The sequence below is a fragment of the Mustela nivalis genome, assembly GCF_964662115.1.
Source record: "Mustela nivalis genome assembly, chromosome: 13".
Taxonomy (NCBI): Eukaryota; Metazoa; Chordata; class Mammalia; order Carnivora; family Mustelidae; genus Mustela; species Mustela nivalis.
Genome location: NC_139032.1, coordinates 80,725,152 through 80,751,360, shown reverse-complemented (window position 1 = coordinate 80,751,360; position 26,209 = coordinate 80,725,152). Strand labels below are relative to the sequence as shown.

The 26,209-nt window shown below is 49.8% G+C and overlaps 1 protein-coding gene across 4 annotated transcripts in view; it reads left to right on the top strand.

The window, feature by feature from the left end:
* Nucleotides 1-26,209, top strand: part of TTLL11 (tubulin tyrosine ligase like 11) — a 225,751-nt gene that overhangs the window by 153,292 nt on the left and 46,250 nt on the right. For 3 of the 4 annotated variants that reach the window (XM_082695341.1, XM_082695339.1, XM_082695342.1), the window contains one exon: nt 12,793-12,891. The exons of the other annotated variant lie outside the window; for it this stretch is intronic. In XM_082695341.1, coding sequence (XP_082551467.1) covers nt 12,793-12,891 — 99 coding nt within the window. The remainder of the gene's footprint in view (nt 1-12,792; nt 12,892-26,209) is intronic. 4 annotated transcript variants of the gene reach the window in all.

Genomic DNA, 26,209 nt, shown 5'->3' with positions numbered 1-26,209 from the left:
CTACTGTGTACCCAGGCTTTTCATTATGATTATGATTATGATTGTTACTATTTGTTTGAAAAATTATAAAAGATGGGGCGCCTGACTGGCTCAGTTGGTAGAGCATGGGACTCTTGATCTCGGGGTTGTGATTTTGGTGTTGTGAGTTGGGTGTGGAGATTTCTTAAAAATAAAATTTTAAAAAATTATAAAAGTAACAATACATCTTACTTATAAAAAAATCCAAACCAGATGTAAAGTATATGCATTGAAAAGTCAGACCTTCCCACTTTCTCCCTCAATCCTGTCCCGTTTTCAGGTGATAACTGCTATAAACAATTTGCTTTTATCCTTTTTAACACTATTTTATATGATTTTTAAACCTCCAAGGAGAGGGGAATTCATTTTGTTATTGTAATTTTTATAAAAATGGAATCATAACTATAAAATCATAATTTTATAAAAATGGAATCATAACCATTTATTAAAATGGAATCATAACTAATCATTTTTATAAAAATGGAATCATTTTATAAAAATGGAACCATACTACACATGTGATGGTCAATGACTTGTTTTTACTTATCAGGATAGCAAGGACAGCTTTCTGTATGAGTAGATCCAGATCTAGACATAGTCTCTATGGCCTGACTGTCAATTCCAGTTTGAGGCCTTATCATACTTTTTATAGCCAATCCCCCGATGATGGAGACTTAGGTTATTTCCACTTTCCCGTATTTCAAACAGTGCTTCCAGGAGCCCCTGCACATGTGTGTGTGCACATGGGTGTGTGTATGTGTGTCTTTGTCCTCACAGACTAATATTTCTGCAGGGTAGCTTCCTAGAAATAAAATCATTGGGTCAAAGAATAGGTGATTTTTAAAGTTTGATAGCCAATGCCAAATTTATGAGGGTGTTTTGGAGCGAGTGGTTGCAGCTATAGGATAAGTAATTCCCAGACTTTTACTTTTAGACTTTATAAACCAATAAAATATAAAAAAAAAAATTGTGGAAATAACATAAAGGAAGTCATCAACATTTTGTTTTTCCACGTAGGGATGTTAAAAAAAAAAAAAAATCAAGTACCAATGGTTAGCTTGAACCATGTGAAATTGACATGTTTTTATGTACAAATGGCCCAATATCTGCAGTTTCATCTGGTTTCGCTTCATACCATCAGCATGATTTCAGAAAAGAGTGGATGCCACGCTCACACACCCACACGCACAGCCTTGTTTTCTTTTCTCATCTCACCCACCAGGTGGGGGAGCACTTACTTAATATCATGACCAGGAACCCCTGGTGTGGAATCACTGACCAGGGGCCCTCTCCCACCACCACCACCACCAGTGTCTGGCTATGTTGTCGCTGAGAGAGACACTCTGGTCGTGTGAAGAGTGACAGGGTGGGGAGGGCATAGAGATGAAGTGGCTGATGTTCCTCTCCTCGGCCGCTGGCACAGGTTTTAAGCTCCTGTAGAAGAGGGGGTAAGAGGCAGAAGCTGATGAATCTGGGCGAGAGGACCCAGGTGACACTTGCCACAAGCAGGAGCCACAGTCTTCTGCCCATGTCTCTGTGGAATCTAGCTCCATTCAAGGGCTGGAAACTTAGGGAGCACGGAGAGCAAACCCTCTTGCCACGGATGATGCTCCCATGACAGCCCAGTTCAGACACAAGGACACTCCCTGGGGAGTGGGCCCTGGGAAGTCTGTGAGGAGAGGCAGAAGTGTTCTCCAGGGCTCTGCACCAGTCACGGGTGCTGCCCTGGTCTGGTGGGAGGACAAGAGCAGATCGGGACTCTGGCTCTGTTACGGGCCAGGTTGAGAGCCACTGAGACGGTAAACACTTGGACTTGGCAGTTTATTTGAAGGCCCTGCCTGTGCACTCAGTCCCTTGATGCCGTGGACTGTGTCTTCAGCTTTGACTCCACGCTCCCCACCAAACTCAGGCCTTGCCAATAGTAAGTGCTCGGGTAATTTCCTTATGAGGGTATAGGCCTTACTCTAGGGGTTGGCTAACTTGTCCTCTAATGTGCCTGACAGAAAATACTTCGGGCTCGGCTACCATAATGTCTCTGTTGCGTCCACTCAGTTCCGTCATTGCTATGTGAAATCCAGTAGACTTGGCTGTGTCCCCATAAGGCTTTACTTACAGATGGCAAATTGGTTTGGACCCAGGGGCCATAGCTTGTCAACTCCCGCCCTATACTCTAGGAGAAGGAATGAGAGCAGACTGTCTTAAGGTCAAATACTGCGTGAGTTCCAAGCTGCATCCCTGGATGAGCTATTTCACCTTCTTGAGGCTTTGTTTCCCCAAACAGAGAGTGGGGATAATAGTTGCCACCCTCCGGGTTGTCGTGAGAGCTGAATGAGGTGGCAGGACAGTGTCCAGCAGAGTCCTGGCAAGTGGGTGGCTTAAGGGGTCGAGAACTGCTGGTCTCAAGTGAACAGGAAGGCTCCATCCACAGCCCCGCAGCCCAGCTCCTTTCCCCAGGCCCGTCCAGGGAGGAACATGAGAGAGCAGGAGGCAGGATTTTTGAAGTCTGGCAGAACGCGATGCTTGGGACTTTGATTTGATTTCAACACAAGCACTGGGCAGAGACATAACGTCCCTGGTTCTCCTTACACATAGCCTTCAGGTGTCAGTCCGGTCGCTCCTGGCTTGATTACATTCATCACAAGCAGCGGACGGCTTCCAAAAACACAGTCCTAGACAGATGTTGAGCCTGTCTGGGGATTAGAAATATCCTTTTCCATTAAGCATAAATTAACTTAATCACCAGGTATGAAAGATATGCAACACAAACAGCATTCCCTGAAGCTTTCATTAAAATTAAAATTCTATTTAAAATTTAGCTTGTATTTTCTAGGACCTGAACCCCTTCAAAGAGATAATATCTGCTGTAAATTTTTACACTGACAGAGTGGCAGAGATGGATGCGTGGGGGACAGTGATGAACTATGTAATTTCACTTTGCCTCCTGGCCTTCTTTTTGCCAACGGATGGATCTTGTACATCTTAAAGAAATAATTAGTCTCGGTAAGATCTGGTCTTTGACCATTTTCAGAAACAGTCAGACGGATCTAAAAAAAATGAAACTCTTGAGTCGAGATTATTCAGAACAACGTGCTTCAAGTCCTGTCTTCCCAGAACCATGCTGTGGAAAGTGCTCTTAGGATACACAGAGAGGAGGGGCGTGGACAGAGGTAGCGCCAGGAGACCTCTGAATGGAACCCTCCTTGGCTCAGACTGTTTGTTGGGATTGGAGCCTGGGAGTGGAGAAGGGGGCAGCAGTCGGGGCTCATGGCGTCCCTTATCGAACGTTGCAGGAGAGACCGCCCAGGGGACATGCACAGAGTAGAAAGAGCGGTAAAGTCGGACAAACCTGGCTTCGGATCTCATTCTTTTTTTTTCCTGACTCTGATCTTGGGCGAGTCTCGTAATTTTCTCCAAGCTTCTGTTCTCTGATCTGTGAAGTGAGGAAAATAATGCCCGCCTCCTAGAATCCTTGTGAGGGCTAGACGTAATCTTCGTGCTTAGAACTCTTCGAACATTCTGGGCTCTTCCTGAATGCTTAATATTATTTATTCATTTCGGAAGCTGTCGTTGAACATCTGCCATGTGTCCGATTCTAGACTAAGTGCTGAGGACGCAGAAAGTCATAAAATACAGCCCCCACCCTCAAGATGCTCAGAGATGGGGGACTGGGACGTATAAACAAGAAAAGCACAATATAGGGTGACCGGTCCGAAGTGGGAACAGGAGCGAGGTATGGAGACAGCACAGAGAAGGGAGCTGTGGGCCCTGTAGGGGGTGACATCTGCTGGCCCGTAATGACACAGAGAGGCTTCATGGTGTATGAGAGGGAAGGGCATTGGGGGTGGGAGGCATGGCTTGTGCAAAGGCAGAGAGGCATGGAGAGACATTTTGTATCTGGGGGATGATAATCAGAGCAGTTCTGTCAGATGGGGAGGAGGGCACAGAATCATAAGGATGGAGTGTCTCCCCGTGTGGGTGCGCCCTCTGAAGACCTGGCCTTGAAGTGTTCCGGATGATTCCTCAGCTTGGCCATGGAGGCCTCGTGGCCGCCATGTGGGGCCAGCCACCCCACCGAGATGTTCAGGACGCCCAGACCACAAGGTGTCTCTTCCGAAAGGAAATCCAGCTGTTGAGTTTCAGGGGATTGCAGATTTGAGAGGAAGCAGGTCCTAGAGTGGCACATGGCCTGGATGAGGAGGCCCAGGCAGTCAGGAGCCCGGCCCCCACCTGTGACCTCATGTGAGCCCCCTGGGAGCAGAAGCACCGCTGTGTTTTTCCATTCTGAATCCCCAGTGCAAGGGCCTGTCACAGAGTAGAAGCTTGTAAATATTTGTTGGATCACCGCTCAGATGTCCTATCTGGCCATCTGGGCCATCTTTAGCCTGCTTCCTCCCAGTACCCTTCTGAGAACCAGGGACACAACGGGGGTGAATGCCCTCAGCAAAGCCTCAGGCTTTATTCCCACACAGGTGTGTGCTGGGGTACAGTTGTGCCCCACTGATAATGTGTACTGATGCTGAAAAACCAGTTTACCTATCCATTAAAGAAAACCTCTGCCTGATTACTACTGGCTCTCTCACTTAACAAAACAGCTAGCATGGACCCTTTCAAACTACGAAGAAATGCACCCTACACGGTTATATTTGGCGATTTGCCTTTTTAGTAGTGCGACGTTGACTTCGTAGTCAAAACAATAATTTTATTTGAGACTATCAAAGATATCCTGCTTCTTTCCCGTGCCATCCAAAACATGTTAATTTACGAAGGAAAAAAAAAAAACAACTGAAACTGTACCTACCTACAAAGCCAGCATTATCTCAAAAAAAAAAAAAAAAAAAATGTTTTCCCAAACATTTCCAACCGACTTGACAGTGCAGAACATCCCTTTTCTCCCAAAGCCACCGCGCTTTGTTTTAGTGATAAATGTGTTCTAAAGAAAACCGCTGCTGTGCAGGGCTGGCAGCAGTGTCTGGTTTGAAGTTTTGAGGCTGCACCACTGTTTTCCAAAGTGTTATGCTCAGCCGACGGGGACACTGTGAAGGGACTGAGGAGTTTCTAAAGTGCTGCACAGAAAGCGGTGACGTGCACGGCAGCGGCAGAACGAGAAGGGGACTGCAAGAAAGACCAGTGTTGGAAATCAAGCCGTTGATGCTCACTGCTGCTAAGTAACGTGCTTTGGCCCAGGCCATGGCCAATAATATCCGCTGTGCCTCACGAGAGATGTGTCAGAATATGAGACTTGCCCAAGGTCGTGGGCCAAGGCCAAGTCCCTTTGTTTTCCCCAGAAGGCCCATTGCCGGGGCGGAGCCTAGGAGACCACGTGTTCAGGTCTGACCACCACACACTCTATGTTCTATGGACACAGTAGTTCTCCCCTCACGGGCCTCCGTTTCCTTGTCTGCACTCAGAGAATGATTTCTGCCCCTCTCACCTTACAGCCTTGCCCCTCAGGGGCCAGTGAGGTGATGGGAGTGTTGAGCCCCGGGAAGCATTGTCAGAGCGTCCGCAGTGGTCCTCCCGACCCCAGGACCTGACCCCCTGTCCCCCTTCTCCACTGGCCCAGAACATCTCCCAGGTTCCTATGGGGCTGCCCTAAACCCACCCATTCTGGGGTCTTCCTAACCCCTCCTCCCCCAGAAGGCCAGGTCTGGAGAAGCTCAAGCTCTGCTCCTCCCCTGTTGGATGGTTCTGGACGAATCCTCTCCCCACACCCAGGCTCATTTTCTTAGGCCTAAAGGGAGAGAATTTGGCCAAAGTGATTTCTGAAATCCCTTCCAACAGAAAGCTCAGAGTCTGAGAGAGCTTAGTTTGCCTCAAGCTGGACTTGTCAGTCCTTGGCAGTGGAGACTCCAGAGGAATTGGAGTCCTTTGTTTTCTAAAGGGGCTGTGTTTAACCCTTTACACGTCAAACCCTTTCAGCTTTGCTGGGAATCTTGACTTCTTAAGTACGTTTCAGTGACTTTGGCTTTTCATTTGAAGGTTGGTTCTGCAAGCTGGGTTTAAACGGTTCTGTGGTCTATCAGCGCCCTGGAGAGCTCTGACAGGGTTTTCTACTTTTTTGTCTTCAGGCCATCACCCCGAACAGGCGGATTGCATGGCTGTGACATCCGTCTCATCCCTTCTAACTTGCTGGCTGCACTGTGCCGTGGGATGGTCTGAAAACCAGATCACCGAGTTGTGAGAAGTGTGTGTAGAGGAAGAGTATATGGGTGTGGAGGATAGGCCCCCAGAGGCTCTCCTCACTCAAACTTCAGGACATTGAACTTTAGGATTTTGATTTGGGCTTCTCGGAGAGCAAGAGCCTCTCGCTTGCTTCCCTGTTCTTAGCAGTGTTCTCTGCAGAGAGAGGAAGCTGTGGGGTGTCTGGGTTCTGACAGTGCAGAGATTTCTCTACCACATGGTATTCACTTGGGAATTACCACACGGGTCTTTACCCTAAATCTCTCCTCTCTCGCTGCCAGCACATACCCTCGGCTCCGTCGCCGCCTCTAGAGTTCCAGAACTGTGCCCTTCCTGCCGAGCCCCTGCTTGTTGACACAGGCGGTGTCCTCTGCCTGGGATCCAAGCCTTCCTTTCTCTCTACCTGCCATCTCGAAGGCTCCCCTGCAAGACTTTCAGCTTGCAGCTACCTCATGGAAGCCTCTGGAAGCTGCCCTAAACACTCAGAGGAGCAGAGTGCCCATCATCCCTGTGCCCACCTTGTGCGTCACACACACTCAGTGATGTGTCTGCGGGTGTCGCCCCGGCCAAATGGACACCCTCCACGCTCGAACTGGCTTGGGGTCCCCAGCACCCCACGCGATGCCTGGCACATGGCAGGCACTCGATTAGGGTAGGAAAATGAATGAACAAATAAATGAATGAATGTGTTGGCTCCCTTTTTTGGGAGCATATACTGTGGGGACTCAAAATATGACCTTATTTGGAGAGAGGGTCTTTATAGAGCTCATGAAGTTAATATGAGGTCATTAAGAGTGGGCCCTAATCCTCAGTGACTGGTGTCCTTACAAGGAGAGGAAATTTGGACACAGGCCCACATGGAGGGGAGTGAAAATCCGGGGAGAACATGGCCCTCCTGAGGACACGGGCCTGGAGCACCAGCCCCTCCAAGAAAAGTGACATGTCTGCATGTCTGTTCCCCATACTAGGAGCTCTGACTAGATGAAGAAATCCGTGACTGGTTGGACCAACACATGTAGAGATAAGTAGAGCAAACCACCACCGAAATGAAAAATGACTTCATTAGTTATTTCAATATTTTATGAATGTTCAGTGCGGCGCTGTCAAAATGGGAGATGGATCTCTTTTCATCACTCATGAAACACCAGCACGTGGTGGGATCTTTGACGAGTGCTAAGGATTCTGTGTGGCGAGCAGGGGCGCTGTCTGTAACCTGGAGATGGGGCGGGCTGTAAGCGTGTGGGTCGTTTTGATGGCTGCGTGCTCGGTGCTCTGAACTGAACAATTCCCACCCCCCCCGCCCCGCCTCACACACCTGGGAAGAGAGAAACAAAGGGTCTGCTGAAATGTCAGAAGTGGGAATGACAGATGGGAAACCTGAAGTTAGAGGCGAATGGGATTCTCTGGGAGAATCTGGGACTGGAATCCGAGATTCCACCTAGCCTCCTGCTCTCCTTCTTCTACCCACCAGAATTCTCCTTTCCCTGAAGTGGTCCACGTGCCTTATGTTGGGATGTACACCCCTAACCTGCACAGAGAACGCTCTTCCTCTCTCACTTCTTCTACACTCTTCTGTAAAAGATAGGAATCATCATCCCTATTTTACAGATGAAAATACTGATCCCCAGAAAGTTTAAGTATTTTGCCAGAGTCGTAGGATTAATAACCAGCAGCACAGGAATTTTGTCTCTGGCTGTCTTTCTCCCAAGCTTCCCACCATTCTGTGTTTTTCTTAATGAATCTTGATCCCCAAGCCTGAGACATTTCCCCCTCAATTATGTATAACATATTTTGAAATATCCATTTCGTTAGAAGTAATACATTTTTCAGGGCAAACCGGCATATATGTAAGAATCCCTAGAGAAATGTGTGGTAAGATTTGGCAGGTTTCAAAGGCCTTGCTGACCCTTGAAGGTGGCCACCCAATGGAAATGAGCGACCGGATGATCTAGACATGGCCGGGCATGACTTGTGGTGAATGCTTGGAAGAATCTCGAATCATTTGCAGATAACTGACTGAAGGTGGTGGCCTTTGATTAACGGCAGACCAGACTATCTCCTGTCCTGTTCTGGTTTTGCAGGTGTCCTTTCTCTCCTCCAGGGAGAACCTTTGAGTAGAATCACTAAAACCTCTCATTTTTCTCCATGAGCTCTGGGAAGGCAGAAGGAACCTGTTGCCCTCAGGATTCTGTCATCTAGCACCATCCTACTACCTGGAAGGGTAATCCATAAATAATCTATGAAATAATGATGTTTTCTTTCATTTTGAAACCATGGACATTCTTTGCTATTTTCTTCTTCTTCTTCTTCTTCTTCTTTTTGACCATTGCTTGGAGACAGCCTCTGGGCTAGTGGTGGACTTCCTTCCATTTCTCCTTTTGGATCCACGCTATACACCAGATTCCTAGCAAGGCACCATCCACATGCTTACTGGCAAATCGAAAAATGAATCCTCTCCTGTTTATCCATGCCTGTTGTCTGTTGATCTTTCTGCGAAGTCTTGGGAATTGCACTGGGTTGTTCCTTCTAGAAGCTCACAGCTTGTGAGCAGCTTGAAAAAATAACTCGAACATGATGAAGACCATAGTCAGTGTTAAATGAGGCACGGGTGATGAGCTATGGGAGGAAGGGTGATTAATTTTTCCTGGAGAAATGAGGGGAGGGTGCACAGAGAAGACAGATATTTTTTTTTTTAAATGTATTACATAAATGAATTTTGAGTAGCTCGTCCCAAGTTCACATTCTACATAAGAAACTCAAAAATAGAGCTCACTGTTTCCAATTCTGGCTGTTTAGGATGCTGACTCAGATTCAGATTCATAGCTTTGAGAAGACGAGTCTAAAAAAATAATTAGAGATACAAATCTCAATGACTGTTTCTTATTAGTAGGAAAGCAACTGTGGGTCACTTGAAAATATTACTTAATCTCATTACTTCTCATTTCACATACTCCTATGCGAGATATTTTTAAACCCATATTTGTGCTGAAATTAATAGGAAAGCGTGTCATCCTATTTTATTGTGATCGCAATAGTTAAGTTCATGGCAAACAAAAGATTATAGATAGAAAAGCTTTGAACTGGTGACTATGATTTCATTCTTTAGCAGTTCACAAGGTCATGGACTCAAGCCAGATTAGAGAACAAGAGCCTTAAAAATGGTTAATACCTGTTGACTCAGAAACTTCACTTCTGGGAATTTATACCGAAGATAAAACCCAAAATTATGAGAAAGATTTATTGTCCAAGTATGTACATCCAAGTAGTGGAAAATCAGAAACAATCGAAATAGCCGTTAGCCTGAGGGAAGTCGTTCAGTCATTAAAAATTTCTATAAATAATCCTGGTGATATGGCAACATGCTTCTCACACAATGTTAAATGGAAAGTGGGCTACAGAATTCTGCATCAAGTATGATTTCAACGACGCGAACAGATTATATTCACAAAAGTGAAGTAGAAGGGAGTTTGTCTAATATTAAAAGCGATCATTTCTGACAGTGAGATTATCTTCGAGAGTTGTGTTGTCTTGCCTATAGATTTCCGTATGTTTGTGTGTCTTCTGTAAGGAGACATGCTATGGCACCGTTAAAGCTGGTGATATTAGAGAGAACCCCCACAGCTTAGACCTCCAGGGAGGAACGTACGGCACAGGCCAGCATATTCTGAGGTTCAAGGGCAGCATGGTTCAGAGCAGTAGCAGAGATTTTCAAAGCAAAAGAGCATGACCGACCAAACTTGGACTTGTCTGGGTCCACAACTGGGGGCTGGTGACGGCAGGAGGAGCGTGGGAGGCCAGGCACCAGTCAACACGGTCACCCAGGCAGTGGTGGCCTCATGGCGCTATGAGCTCAGGTCACGCACAGCTGGACTCAGACAGCACGGGAGGGGGTGAGGAATGGCACCTGCTGCCCAGGCAGAAGAAGCAGGCAAGGACGTGGCGGGGGGGGGGTGCAGTTGAACAGGCAGGGGAAACGGTCAAGGGGGTGGGAAAGTTCTAGAACACCAAACAGGTCCTGAGCTGGAAGCCCCACTGCATGGAATCATCCCTCTCCATAAGGATGGGGTTGGTATTAGCTACTAGAGTCCAAGTTTCCTCTTAGGCATCAGGATTCCAGGCTGAGAGCAGAAAGAGCAAAGCCAGGGCGAGGACCTGCCAGGCCAGGCCAGGCCAGGATGGGGGCTCCGGTCGTGGACCGAGCTGAGGCGGCTGGCAGAGCGTCAGGACTCCGCGGGACTCCAGCTGCGAGGGACTGGCTGGTGTCGCTCCCGATGGGCAGTAAACTAAATGTGTGATAATGTATACAAGACAAGCAGTTAGAGATGTCCCTCCGGTGATCGTCATTAACCATGGAAATATTTTTAGTTGCTAGTACTTTCTTCCAAGAGAAAACGCTATTTCCAAAGATGGCTCTGTCGGGAATGTGGGCCTCCAAGCCACGTATGTTTCATTTTTGTACTCAGCGTGTGAAGCCAAGTCGCCCTGTATATTTAACCCACGTTCTGGTTGGTATCCCTGAGCTGTTCTGGAACAGCCAGCAAGCCCCTCGCTGGAAAAATGACAGGATAAATATTGTGCCATTCAAAGCACAGAAGAAAAAATACACCTCAGTGTTTTCTTTAAATACTGTACATTTATCTAATACTTTCTATTACACCCATGCATTTGTTCATCATGATAGACGTATGCTGCGTTGACACAGCCAGCCCAGAGAGGTTGGTGACTGCCCTGTGCCAGCCACTGTTTATATGTAGGGGTGTGTGTGAAGTGAGTGTTTTGAAACAACTTACAAAAACATGCATATGTAATCTCGTATTATAAATATACTTATATTTGTATAAAACATCACAATCTTCACAACAACTTGCAAGGGAGATTATCCCCATTTTAAGGATAAGAAAACAGAGGATCAGAAGAGCTAAGTGACTTGCCTGAAGTCACACGGCATCTAGGAGGCCGAGTCAGGATTTGAGCGCAGCTGGGATGCCTTGTCCTCGTCCCAAAGGTCAGAGGAGGGGTTTCCCGCTCCCACAGCACTGAGGTCCCCGAGGCCATCCCTGTGCGTCCTCCAAGCCCCCTCCCCAAAGTTCAGGCATCTGCACATTTCCTTCCGATTACCTTTCAGTAGAGCCACAACATTTCTGTCCCTATATCTGAGAAGTGTGAGTCACTCCTGTTGGGAAAAACTAGAAAAAATGGGTCTGGGAGTTGGGCAGTGGAAAAGGAAGGGTTGGGGGGAGCAGGGCAAGGCAGCAGAGCAAGGGTGAGTGAGTTGGGGAGCTGAGGGGCAACACATGGAGCTTCAGAACTGACTTCCCACCCCACGTGTGTCCGAGGAGAGCAGGTCCCTGAGTGAGGGGGGCTGATGGGGGCGGTCCCTCTGCCAGGAATCAGGAAGCAAGGCTGAGGCCCCTCACGCTAGCAAGGGTGGGGGACGGGATGTGAGGAAATACCTCTGTATCTGAGCCCCTCCCGGAAGGTAAAGCATTCCAAGCAGTTCATTTTCACAGCATCCTGTAGATTGTGCAACTCCTGGTGATTCAGTGAAAGGTGATTGAACCTTCAGATGGAACACATGTGTGCACACACCACGCACACGTGAGCACACATGCATACACACACATGCACGCACGCGTGCGCACACGCACACAAACACGCACGTATGCCTGCACGCAGAAAAAAAGGCTCAAGGTGAATGTTATCTGCAACAAAGCAAAACACATTCCAGACCTCTTGTTCAGACTGCGAGGGAGAAAGAGCCTAAAAATATCAAGGGAGCATCGTGTGGCAACTTACTGTTCCTAAGTTTAAGACAGATAAGATAGATGACTCCGTCCTGTGCTGTTGCTGTTGGATGCCGGTGAACACAACACTCGGAAAAACGGCTTTTTGCCACTTTGTTCCTGCCCTTCATCTCACCATCTTAGAGATCGTAGGGATCTGAGCTGGTGGGGTAGAAACAAAAAGGGTTTCTATCACTGTGTCTCGGTGCTTACTGCATCATTAACGGAGCTCTCTTTTCATAAGGGTCTCCCTTAAGAGCTTAAGATGTAAGCTCTTTTTAATTTTTTTTTAAGATTATTTATTTGAGAGAGAGCGCGCGCGAGCAAGCACAAGCAAAGGGAGTGGCAGACAGAGGGAGGGGAGAAGGAACGCGGGACTCGATCCAAGGACCCCGGGATCATGACCTGAGCCGAAGGCAGATGCTTAATGACTGAGCCCCCCCGAATGCCCCCCAGATGTAAGCTCTGGAAGGCAGGGGCGCTGTCTTACTCACTTGGCATCCCCTCTACCCAGTGCTGGCACAGAGAAGGTACCACATGTTCATCTCGCTTGCTTATCACGCTTGGTGCCAGTTTAAAGAGCTGTGGTACCCGGGACTTTGTTCCAACCATTTGAGGAGAGGGAGAATCTGGGACCTCGCTGCTCCTTCCCCACAGGGGTGTTTGCAAGGTCCTGGCCCTTTCCAGCCCCGCAGACGCAGGCCGGGGCGGAGGCCTCCTGAGGCACTTGCACGGTTCCGTAAACGTCACTTGTGTTTGTCTCATGCAAAACAGCCTGGAAACAGCAGTTCACTGTGCTTTCTGATTTCAGCTTTCCAGATATCTATGTGGACAGAAAACACAGATTCCCTCCAGTTTCTGACAGAATGTCTTCATCGGTGCTTCAGCTTTCAAAGCTTTTCGTAGCCAGGTACTGGTCAGTTGAGTCGATATGGCTGGAAGATTCTGCGTCTCCTACACCTATAGCTACTCTCAGTAGAGTGTGGTCCGGAGGACACAGGCAGAGGAACGGGGCTGCAGAAGCAGAGATGTCATTAGAACTATCCGTGCTTCTCCCTTGACACAACAGGGCAGAGTGGGAGGGAAGACAGGTTTTCACCACAGAGAGACTTGATATGAATCTCGGTTCAGGCCTTTGTCTGCTCTGTGACTTTGGTTGACTGACGTACCTTCTTTGAGCCTTCGGTTCTTAAGCTATAAAGTGCAGATGATTGTAGCCAAGGATCACTGAAACATTGTGGGTTTCAGAAGTAATTTTTTGGCCAATGTGATCACAGCTACGTTAAATCTCACCTACCATGTGCATCGGCAACACGGAGGACAGAGAAACAGAAAGACAGACAGAAAAAATCCTGGAAATAAAACTCTAGTACGTTAGCAGGGGCTGTAGGTGGGTGGTGAGACAAAGGGTGAACTTTCCTCCCTTTTCCTGCTTTTTGGTATCTTTAAAGACTTTTTTCCATGAATATATATTGACCTTATCGTTAGGAAAACAGAAAATAAAGAAGTGTAAAATAGGCGAAAAGACATAATATGCATTAAGTACCAGGCATAAGTTGGCACTCGGTAAATGGTAGCTATTTTTACTAATTAGTCATTATGCCTAATAATAATAATTAGGCTTAACAATTTCCTCTGGGACCAGAGGTTGTGAATGAGTCTGTTGGTGGCTGCTGATGACTCCGTCTCAGTCAGGGGGAGCTCTGGATTCACTTCCAACCGGGCTCCCCCTCCCTGATCCTTCTGCCGGTGCCTGAGCTCCAGACTCCCCAGCACTGCCTCTGCTTCCCCCACATACGAGCCTGAGCAGTACTGCCGTGACCCCGGCAGAGGGGAGCTCACGTCCGGTCAGGCAGAGGTGTTCTCCATGGAGGGGCTCGTCCAAGGACAGCGGCTGTGGCCAGGGTGGGACACTGCCATTGCTTGATTGATGGCAGGTCAATTGTCTCAAGTGAGAGGGTTAAGAGTCTCGTCTATTTCTTCTGTTTGAATAGCAGACAAGGTCCCTGGGAAGAGAGTTTCGCAGCATGTAAATCCAACTTGACGCTGTTAGTTAGCAAGCCCTGAAGTGAAACGTGTCCACCTCTCTGCTGATGGCCTAGTGAGAAAACTGGTCAGAAGGTAGCCCAAGTGAGGCTTTTAGACGAACCTACCAGACACCTTAGGGCCCCATAGGGTGAACCAGATAGAATTAAACTTCTAAGGAAAGAGAAAGTGAGGTCTCTAACTAGCTCCATGACCGTGAGGAAGTCCATCCGCCGCTCTGAACCCGTGTCTGAGATGGAAAATGAGAGATCCGCGCCACTGCTCCCCGAAATCCCTGGATGTTCTCAATTCCGTGACATGCTGGTGATAAACACCGTTGGTTCTGAGAAGAAACTGGATTTGGAGGTTTTCTTTGCTCGGCAGGTGAGCTGCCAAAATGTGACACCTAGGACGGGAAAGGACAGGAATTCTCTCTGGGGCCAACACTTAACCAGTGTGGCCCCCAGAGGTGACAGATGATGGCAGGATGGCAGTTGGTGGCTTCGAGAACAATGGAAACAGCAGGTCCTCCACAGGTGTGTGTGAGCCCTCCGTTGTGTCTGTGTTGGGTGTGCCGTGCTGCCGTGTGCCAGGCACGGTGGCAGAAGCTATGTGTACTGCACATCATGTCTATTGTTGGGTACCCTGCAGGAGTGGCAGCTGAGACATAGGAGCCTGGCTCCCTTTTTTCCCTTGACATTTTCTGTGCCTCAACCGTAGTGTCAGTGCATGGCCCCAAGAACTGGAGAGAGAGCGAGATGATCCCACCTTCACAGAGCCGGCAGTTTAGAAATTATAGACAAGTAAAGGGGTAATTGTTGTATAGTGTGAAACAGTCTTCAAAAAAGAGGTAAAAGTAGGGTGTCATGAAGGTGAGGTGGAAGCAATGACATTCCAGGCAGAGGCAACAGCATGTGCAAAGGCCCAGCGCTACTATCCAAGGGGAGGACCTGGTGAGCTTTGTGGTCTGGCAGTCCCTGGGTTTACATGGGGTTGTGGAAGGGCAGGGCTGGAGGGGACACAGCCAGCACATGAAAGGACTGGACCCGGCCAGGGACCCTGCAGGCAGAGGGGAGTCATTCATTCATGTGTTCACGCACCTGGCCAGTGTTTAGTGAGGGCCTACTGTGCGCCAGGACGAGGAGCCAGTAGTGAACAAAACCATCACTGATCGCTGCCTTGGTGAACCTGACATTCTTTATTGGGGGGGGTGGTGAGAGCAGGAGATGGACAGCAACAAAGCAAATGAGTAAAATCTACGCTCTGAGAAATGGCGGGAGTGCTGGGGGCAGATAGAATGGGACGAGGCAGGCCCTCGTGGGCTGGGGAGGAGCGGGTGTCACAGCTTTAGGCAGCGTGGCCGAGGGAGGCCTTCCAGAGAAGGGGATGTTTCCACAAGGACTTGAAGGAAGTAAGGGCGAGACACGGGGACAGGTTGAGGGGCACGAGGTGACATGGGCAGATCTGCCATGTGGCTAGGACATGGAAGACGTGTTGGGAGGGGAAGCTGGAAGCAAGGAGACTGGTGATGAGGCAGTTGGGATTCAAGTGACCCACCATTGAAGTGATAGGTGGTGGCAGCTTGGAATCCGGGGAGCAGCGGTGGCAATGGAGAGAAGTGGGTGATGCAAGGTGACAGAGGAATGACACTAGGCTACTCGTGGGGTTTGGGGTTTACCCTCCTCTCCCGTCTCTTGCTCAAGCACTGTGGGTGCTATATCTCTTTCCTGAGTTGGGGAACTAAGCCCAAGGTCAAGTTTGTGACAGAAATGGATGCGCTTCCAAGTATTTTGCCTACTGCACTGCCCACAACACCCAGCAGGTGGCAGCAGCCCACGTGACCGTCGTGGAGGAAAGAAGGCCCAGATGAGACATGGTACGGTCCCCCAGTGGAGTATTATTCAGCCTTTAAAAAGGAGGTCTGAGACCTGCTACAGCATGGATGAACTTGGAGGACATTGTGCCGGGTGAAACAAGCCAGACACAAAAGGACAAACACTGTATGCTTCCACTGACATGAGCTTTCTAGAGTGTCAGGTTCATAGAGCCGGGGAGTAGCATGGAGGCTGCCGGGGGCCAGGGAGGCAGGAAATGGGAGTTAGTGTGTAACACGCAGAGTGTAAGTCCGGGAACGTGGATTGTGGTTGTGGTCGCACAACAGTATAAAAGTACTCAATAGCACTGAACTGTACCTTAACAATGGTGAGAACGATACATTTCATGTTACCTGTACTTTAAGAAACTTTAAGAATCTGTGTCAGGTCATTTACCTAAAGTGGGGCGACCAGCAAGTCCAGCCCAGCTCTGGGGCCCCCTTGCACCCCTGCCTCTCGCTCTCTTCCCTGGTTCTAGACTGTCCCGGATCACCTGGTAAGCAACTTGGCCTCTCTAGACCTATCTTTCCTCCCCTGGGAGGCGGAGACGACACTTCCTAGAGTTGCTGAAAGAATGAGGCGCGATCACACACTCGCCTCGGTGAGATCCTATCTCCTTGCGTTGTGTTGCTCTCCTTATGTCAGAATGCCTGACTTTGGTAAAACAGCACAGACCTAGCTAGAATCCGCGCTCCCGCTCCGTGAGCTGTGTGACCTTGGCACGGCGCTTATCTTCGTGAGCCTCAGTTTCCACTTATAAAGAAGGCCTGATATGCTCTACCGGGCAGCGGTGAGGGTGAGACTAAATACGACCTTGGATCGAGGTCCCCAAGGCAGCGCCTGGACACCGTGGCCTCCGATAAAGGGCTGCTATTCCCGTAAGGACACAGGATCATAGTTAGACAAGGAAAAAATTAACACAATGACATGACAAGTCAATTCAACATCCTTTCCCACTTCCACACCATTTTGTAGGCAGATACAGCCTCTCCCTTCTGGGAGTTGAGGTGTTTGTGGAGTCCTGAAATGACACCTTTGTGTTGGCTTCAGGAACAGGTCCGCCGTCTGATTTGTTTTACAAAGGAGATCCATTCAACCGAGTCTAAATAATAGTTCCTGAGCTCCTGCTTGGGCCTGGCCCCAAGCCGCTGCCCGAGAGTCAGACGTGAGCCAGATAGGGCGCTGTCTGCCCAGAGCTGATTGATATTAGCCAAGGATATTATTCCAGCAAAGTGCGCCGGGAGATGGGAAACCTGTATTCTTCCTGACCCATAAAGCCCGAGTGCCAGGAAACCTTGGACAAACTGCTCCCTGTCTCCAGAGCTCAGTCCTTGTCTACATACAGAATGACGACCACCAGTCTCTATGACTTAAAGCTCTTTCCTTTCTAAATGCATTGACTCCTTGGCCCCGTGGCTCACTCTGGAAGCGGTCTGCAGGGCATAGGGTGTTCTGGGAAAGGTGGCCAGATCACTGCTTTCTGTGCTCTGCCGACCTGGCCTTGGGGGCTTAGCAGTCAGCCAGGAGGGACTCGGCCCCATGGCATGCTGGGACTCCAGCTGCAGAAGGGTAAGAATGGGGAGGCTTCTGGGGCTGGGCAGAGTCTAGAATGCAGAGACCCAGAGTCAGTTCTGGAGGCCAAGGCTACAGCAAGCTAAGGGAATGGGGCATAGCTCACTCCAGGCACCCAGTGTGGGCTGGGACTTCCTGGGAGCCCCCAAGCCCTTCTGCCCTGACTCCCCAGGAGCACATCAGCCAGGTCAAGAGGAGATGGCCCGTGAGGACAGGTGCCTTCTGGCCTTCCTTTACCTGCCCAAGGGGTGGAAGCCCCTCTCCTCACATCAAATTCCATGGAGAATGGGGCGGAGTTTACTTTGTGGGCATGCCTCCTTCCCCCAGCACCTGTGGGATGACTGGGAAAGGGTTCTGGCATCTTCCTGATTGCTGGTCTGCCTTCTGGTGCTCTGTCTATCTCATGCCAAGGCACGGTCTGCTCATTTCACACGGGATGCCGCACCCGTGCTTGCTTATCTTGGGCCAGAATTGAGTCAAATCCAGCAAAGCTGCATTCGCGTCCTGGGGATCATTGGTATGTGCACTGGCATAGCGTTTCCTCGTCAAATACTCAGCAGCAACCCAAGCCCATGAACGTGGGGAAGAAAAATCACAGGTTACCATTCAACCACTGCTGCCTCCATATGCATAAAGCCGAGGGACCCAACTCCCTTGCAGAATTAAGACAACCTTTAGAGAGCCCCGTGGCTAAGAGCTCACTGCCTACCACTCCCACCTACTCCTCAAAGCGCTTCCCTACAAGCCACGCCTGCAGCCGCCCAGGACATGGCCGGGGTTGCCCATGTGCCATCAACATTCTTGAAGAGTCTGATGGGCTTCCGCCACTTAAGAAATTGGTCACATTTAGAAATATTCAGCCTCAGTGCACATGTCATGGCTGTATGTAGGAAAAACATACTATTATCTCTAGAGCTTGCCTGAAACCACAGGCTTGTTCCCGAAACAGATGTTTTGTGAAACCCACCGTGACAGGCTCATCAGAGCTGGAGACAGGCCAGCACTCAGTTACCAGCCTCACAAGGACACAGACATCTCTGCCGGCTTCCCGTTTTTCCTCCACACCCGGGCTCAGTGGAGATCGTCCCTGTTGCTTCTCCTTCTGGCTCCTGGGTTCTGAAGTTAAGCATCTTACAAGCCTGACGCTCTAGGCAGAACCAGTCAGCCAGGTGTGTCCTGGAGAGAAGTTTCCAGGGTAGTGACTCTCAGGATATTTTAATTTGGTTCAGCAAACATTTATTGGGGGCCTCCTGTGCCCAGGTCACTCTTCTAGTTGTTTCCAGTCATATTCTCTCACAGTAACTGGCGGGGTGACCCATTTCAGAAACTGAGACCTTGTGCTGGTCTCTTGGGGCTGCAGAAGCAAGTTCCCTCTTGGATTCAAGAGGCAGACACGTATTCTCGCCCAGCTCTGAGGCCAGGCGGTGTCAGTCAGGCCCTGCTCCCTCCGGAAGCTCTGGGGGAGATTCCTCCCTGCTCCTTCCAGCCTGTGGCAGCAGCAGGCGCTGGTTGGCTTCTGGTGCGCTCAATCTCCATCTCTGCCTTCTCTTCCTACAACCCCTTCTCTGTGTGTCTGTGTCAGATCTTGCCCTGCCTTTCTCTTCTGAGAATAGCTGTCCCTCGATTTAGGGCCTTCTCCAAATCTAGGATAACCTCCTCTCAAGATCCTTAACTTGACTGCATCTGTAAAGATCCTTTTCCAAATAAAGTCACATTGCCGGGTGCCGGGACTTAGGGCCACTACCTGGCCAGCTATAGACCTCTAGCTATCTTCTGGTTGTTTCCCCAAGGTCACACAGTGAGAAAGGGTCATCATGGGAGGGAGAACCAAGCTCAGACCTTCAGTCATGTCCTCACCCCTCAGATGCCGTGACACACAAATGTGGCCCATGGGCCCTGCTCTTAAGAAAACTATAGCTAGGTGGGAAAGAGCTTTGCGTGTTGGTTATGCGTAAGGGCTCATATCCAGCCAATCCCGATGACCTTGGGAAAATTATGTCACCACACTTGTGTCTCATAGGAAAATGTCTCATAAGGAAAATGGGAATCATATTAAGAATGATAATAGTCTCACTAGCAGTGAGGACAAGACCACAGAAGGTGCTTAGCCCACAGGCATGCAGTGAGCAAGATCCCAGACGCCTTGACCCCACAGCCTCTGTGGTTAACCACCATGCTCCCTCCTTCCACTTCCTAGGACTCCCCAGGACATTTGAATCAGAGCCTCTGAGTAGAAAAGGGATAGTGCATAAGTCCCTGGGAACCTGGGTGAGCACAAGCGAGAAGCCAAAGCCGACTTCAGGGTCTCGAGCTTGGCTCACTTGGGCGGATAGAGTTGCCAGTAATAACACAGCTGGCAGGCTTGTGGGGGGCTGGGGAACAAATCACGGTCAACCTGACTGCGAGAGGGACATCTGGGTGGATTTGACTGGCAAGTGTTGGACTTGGAAGGTGACTTTTAAAGTGAGCTTGAGCTTAAGAGTGAGGGAAAGAATTGAATTTTTGGCAAATTCAAGTGCTATCACACATTAAGCCTCTCAGGGGACAGAGATTAATCAAGAAAAGAGAACAGGGAAGTGTCTGGTCTCATTTGATTCACGGTGGCAACACTCCATTTTCTCACCTGTAAAATGGGTGCTCTGCTTTTTTCTTCCCCGGCTCATGGATGATAGATCGTGGATGGGAAATTGCTCCATAGATTTGGGGTTTTAACCACCCAGTCGCTCGAGGCAGCGGATACTGCCTCAGGCACGCTGAGCAGACCGCCCCCTCGCCCCCACCCGGCAGGAGAGGTGTGTGGCCCTCTCCCCCATCCCTGCCTCGCGGGTGAGGAAGCAGTAACTGTTCATTCACCAGGTTTGAACTGGCCTTTCTGCTGGGCTCTAATCCGTTCACGATCACCAAAGGAACTTTACGATAGCAACTGGAGTTTCCCCGTTCCCTGGCAAGGGCTGCACTTTTGCCAACGGTTTGTGTGTTTCAGAAAAACAGGTGAGAGCACCTCTCGCAGGGAAGCACTGCCGCACCGCCCACGTCCCTGGACCCCGCCTCCCACGTGTGCCCCGTGCTGTCTCGCATGTGTTTGCAGGACCCGCTAGGTCAGCGATGTTGCCATGGCAACCAAGGAAGAGGCCAGCTCTGACTTCAGCTCCGCACTGTGCTTGGTAGTCGGGGAAACTAAATGATTGGCTTTCTCTTGTTTTCTTTCTTGGGGTGCAGGGTGCCCCCCGCATTCCCGTTGGCACGGAAACCTTTTCCTCCTGCCTTGTGTGTTGGTCAAGTGAGGCTACTAATTTATTTGAATGGGCGTTTGGAGAAGCTATTGTGAAAGAAGAAAGTGTCTGTGTGCCAGGATGTCACAAAAAGAACACCACCCCTCACAGCTGTCCCTCCGGAAGGGATGGTGAGTGGGTGTGACCGCCTCGAGACCCCCGTCTGCACATCTCCAAATCTCTGGGACGTCTAAGCTGTCTCCTATTGAGGACCAGGGATATGCTGGGCATTCTACGAGGTTCTCTACGCTTCATATTCCACATAGTTCTCCCCAAACCCCGTGTGCCTCATGTCATTGTCACCATTTGGCAAATGAAGAAACTGATACTCAGAGAGGTTAAGTACCTTCCCCAAGGCTGTTCAGTGGCTAAGTGGAGAGCTGGGGCTCAGCCCTAGGCCTGCCTTGATGTGCAGTCCCCAAACTGTTGCCATTCTGCCGCCCGGCCTTAACCTTGTACTTGAACTTCTGCAACCTCTCCAGAGCCGTCAGGGAGGCATCATCTCAGAAATGTACCACGATAACTGAACATTTAGTACTTCTGTGAGCAGCCTCACTGCACACTGTCTAGATGTCTGCTTGGGGAATTGTGCAGTGACAAGAGAAATTAATACTTTAATGGATTTTGACAACAACTCTATGTTAGGGGAATTCAAATGGCAGGGAGAAAAAAGTTAGGCTTTCTCTCTGGACCTGGTTGCTAATATGCATATGCCTAATTTATTAGCTGAATTAAAAAAAAAAAAATCTCTTTCTGTTAAGACCAAAACTCTTGGAGGGAAAGAGGGCTATGGGCAGGAGGAGAGAGTTAAGTCTTCCTGGTTGGGTTTCAGCTGACCGGAAGTCACTGATTTTTGACATTTTATTCACACTTACTTATGCTGCAGCCAGGACCCCCGCCTCTCATTTAATCCCTCCACACCCCTGGGAGGGAGATTCTGTTGTCCAGCTCCAGCTGACAGAAGAGGAACAGAGGCTGAGTGATAACACAACTTCCCCAAGACCGGACAGTTAGAGGGAGTGGAGCCTGACGGCTTCTTCTCATTGCCAGAAATTATTATTGTTGCCCTATTTCCCTAAAAAAAAATAAAAAAGACTCTCTAAAACCTGAAGCTGAAAATGATGCCCAGAGGTCACCCTGCCCATTTGCTTGCCTTCAGGCAGAATCACACCAAATTTCCTCTCGTTATTTGTCTTACAGAATACTTTTCTTCCCCAGTCATCTGTTAGTGTGTCTTTTTTTTTTTGCATTACCTATTAGAGGTAGAGTACTAGAAGAAGAATGGATTCTATTTTCAACAAACTCAGTCTATGGGAGAGAGAAGCCACAGACTTAAACGGCCGTAATATAAGTTTAGAAAATGATAGATTCCACAAGAGAGGTGCAAATGAGGTGCTGTGGGAAATCCAGAAGTGTGTTTTCTGGTGGGAGGGATGAGGGGAGGCCCGTGGGCGGGCTGGCATTTGAAGAGGCGGCTTTTGTGGGGTGTGTAGGACTGGAGCCTGCCCGTTGGTGCCGGGGGAGCAGGGCACACGCATCCAGGCTCGGGGGCCTGCAGAAGCTGCTGGGGTGTGAGCGCATCTCAGAGTCTTCTCCGCGTGTAAATGAGATGGTCCAGGGAGACTGGGTAGGACAGGAAGCAGGTCACAGACAGAGGCTTAGAGGACGGTCTACCACGTTAGGAGGGAAAACAGAGAATGGGAAAACACCTGGAGAACGCATAGGCATGAAAGCCAGGAAATAAGAGTTCCAGAAAGAGCGGTTAAGCGTCATTGGACACTATGAAGAGGCTGAACTGGAGAAAGACCAAGAAGGTTGGGGGCAATAAGGAGGAAACTTGGTAACGCCAGGAAGAGCAGCGTGTCTGAGGCAGTAGAAGAAGAAAGGCCAGAGAAGTGTGCTCACTCCGAGGTCAGGAGGGCGACAAGCACGCCAAGGGACCTTCTCTAGGCCATGCCCTGCTGGGTTCAGATTGCAGTGTCCTAGCAGAGCGCCGGCCCAGAATCCCGTCTGCACGGCCGAAGCTCAGTGGAAGCCTGGAAAGAATGAGGTCTTGAGAGGCAGAGCCCGAAGATTCACTCCAGGAGCCACGTGACCTCAATGACGTCATTTAACCTGAGCTTAGCTTCATTGGATGAACAGCCAACACTTAACCCAGTGCTTACTGCACACCAGCTGTCATTCTCAATGCTCTGCCTGTGTGTATGAGCCCATTTAAGTTTTCCAGCGGGGCCGTGACATAGGGAGAACTGTTATCCCCATTGTACAAAGACAGCAGGGCACGAGCAGGTTCAGAGACTTTTCCAAAGTCACCAAGCTAGGGAGCGACAGGCCCAGGATTCCAACCCAGGCCTTCAGGTTCCTGAGTATATGTTAATATCTCCATCTCAGGTCTCCTGCGGCTTAACCACAATAATTGATATATGGGAGAGTTCCTGGCCCAGAGAGGGGCTCAATAAGCGGTATCCCCTTACCCCCGACCAAATACAAATGCAAAGTCATGGCATCCTTGCCTGAGAAAGATCTGTGATATCAGCCCCATAAGGTCTCACTCACATTAGCGAAAATCCCATATAGAACGACACACAAGAAAACAGCCTCAGAAAGCCTCTGGCACCCTGAGTGAAGATAGTTTTGTATTCAACACCCTCACTGCGGGTTGACCAGACAGCCGTATGGCCCCCCTCGGTGGGGTGAACCCTCAAGGGCAAATCAGGGACAGGTGAAATTCACAAAGTGAGCAGATTTCATCCAAAATTTGAGGGGGGAGAAAATTTGGCCTGGGATATGCCTACAGAATCCCTAGGTTAGGGTTCACCAGGCATACAGTATACAAAAGAGAATAGGATTACCCCCCAAAGCGAACTGCATTTGGATGAAACTGAATGCCAAAAAGAATCACGGTGATGACTTCTCCACATGGTTTCCCCACTTATCATCTGTGTTCACAAAGGCCTGTACTTCGGTGCAGAGCTGTGTTTAAACACTAAAATGCTTTGTGTTGCAGAGAGGCGCTGAGTATGTAATTAAAAGGATCCCTTCATTAGCACAACTAGACAATGAAAGCTCAAGTTGGCCTTTTCCGCTAATTTTGGAGGTGGTAAAACAGAGGCTAATACAACCCCTGATTACAATTGTCACATAGACAGTGCCTTGCCGTTGCCACTAGGAAATCTTTGTTCTCCCCGAAGACAGCCAGGATCTTCCCATCACTGGGAGGGACAAAGAGAAAGGAGAACGCATTCTGGCAACCCGAAGTGGAGGGTGTGGCAGTGTCCCGGCCACAGGACTCTGGTGCCAGCCTCCTCACCCCAGCAGCTGACTTAACCTCTCAAAGCTTCAGCATCCTCGGAAGTAAACCCGAGTGATTGATTAGATTGTTGTGAGAACTCAGGGGAACAATGCTCGTCTGTATTCCCTGTCGGATGTCCTGAGCACCTCCTGTGTGCCAGAGCCCGTGTTAGAACACAGACCGCGGGCTCCGCTTTGGGCCGGAGAGAGATGCAGTTCCCTGTACCTCTCGGGGTGAGGATGATGACGATGTACAAATCTGAAAGGTTTTAGAGAAAGGAATGGCTCATTCTAGCTCCAAAGCCTGTGGAGAGTTTTCTGGGAAAAATGCTACAAAGTCCAAGATTTGAAGGGTGAGTGTTTTTCCCATGGATAATTTGGGAAGGCACATTTACACAGAGAGGGAGGAAGGTGGAGTTTGGAAGGCAAGGCCGGCCAGCAGCCCCAAGGGCTCTGCTCATGAGGTGAGCCCCATGGAGGGTGCCTCGGCAGCCGGTGCAGGCCAGGCACAGAAGGAAGAACCCATCTCCGGGTCCTGGTGCAAAGCTAAACACGGGCCCAACCTTCTGTAGAAAGACAGCCACCAACCCCCTGGTGGGGTTAGAGCAGGGACTCCTCAGCCCTTTGGGCAAAAACAATTCTCCCTGCCCTCCCTGCTCCTCCCTGCCCCCCAGAAGGGCCTCGAGAGTCTGAAGCTTTTCATTCAGATTCAGAATTTTGGCCACTCTGGCGGTTCAGCTTTAGGGATGGTCTTCTTTGTTTGGGGTTTCTTCTTCTTCTTCTTCTCCTTCTCCTTCTCCTTCTCCTTCTCCTTCTCCTTCTCCTTCTCCTTCTCCTTCTCCTTCTCCTTCTTCTTCTTCTTCTTCTTCTTCTTCTTCTTCTTCTTCTTCTTCTTTTTTAATGCTCTGGGCGGGAAGTCAGGAGAACTGGGTCTGTCTGCCCTTGCCACCACCTCTTACTTGATGCCTCACCTCAAGCAAGGGTCTGCCTCAACTTCCCTGTATATTGCAAAAGAAAAATGGGGTGAGAAGACCCTCCCCCAGTGCCCCTTCGCATTCCACAGTTTAATTCTTTACGTGGGAAGCAACAAATATTTTTTGTGACATCAGTAATCCTCAGGTAAGGGGCAGGTATCCAGTGAGGTCTGAGAAGAGGACTCATCTGGGGGATTTATTTCAGGTGGGACAAGAGACAGGTGCAGGACAAGAGACCTGGCCAGCTTGCAGCGAGCCTCCCCAGACAGGGGAGCGGAAGGGCGGTCCAGGGTCTAGTTACGTGAGGGGTTGCCGGTAGAGCAGAATGTCAGAGAGTGGTTACAGAAACCCCATGGTCTCTGGGGTTCCCAGAGGGGTACGCAGATGTCTCCCATTGACGGTGACTAGACAGTGAGCCTCTTGAGATGATGGCATACAGGAGAAAAAGACGTTGGTGATTCGAATCCCAGAAGCTAACAGGTATCGAAGCCCTGTGCCAAGCCGGATGCAGGCACTTTCCCTGTAATCACATCAGCCCTATAGGTTAGGCACCGTTGTTTTCCCCATTTTTGGTAAGAGGAAACTGAAGCTTTGGGGCTGGATGACTTGCCCGGGTCACCCTGCTCGAGGGTGCAGAGCTGGGGTTCCAGGGGACCACCCGGCTGGTGCTCCGTGGGGAGGAGCGGCTGGGCAGCCGGCCCGCGCCCCCCACCCACGTGACGGTGCGCTTCATTTACTCTAACTGCCCAAGACAAAGAGAGCAAGGACGATGCAAGACGCCGGCTCTGTGCGCAGGGGCCGAGCAGAGAGAGCTGTGTTCGAAAAGAAGCATCTTGCGATGTCTTTGTAAAATGAGCTGTCAGTTCCCTCATCCGGAAAATGAGAGGGCTGAGCCCCATGACCCTTGAAGGCCCTTCCAGCGCTGAAATAGCAGGAGTTCTGGGTCTGTGGGAATGGGGGCACCGGAGGAAATCCTCGTGTGTGTCCTTTTGTTAACTCATCGCCTTGGCAGGAAGATGGTCCTGCAGCACCCCCGCCCCCGCCCCCCGCCTGGTGGCTCAGGGAGCTCGTCCCCAGCAGGGACCGAGACCCAGTCTGCTGCTGTGGCCGCTGGGCCCTTGTTAATTCATACCCGTGACAAACACGGTGCATCTGTGACTCGTGGGAGGATGTGATGGTAAAATAGGGATTGAGTGATTTGGCGACCAAAAGGGAACAGC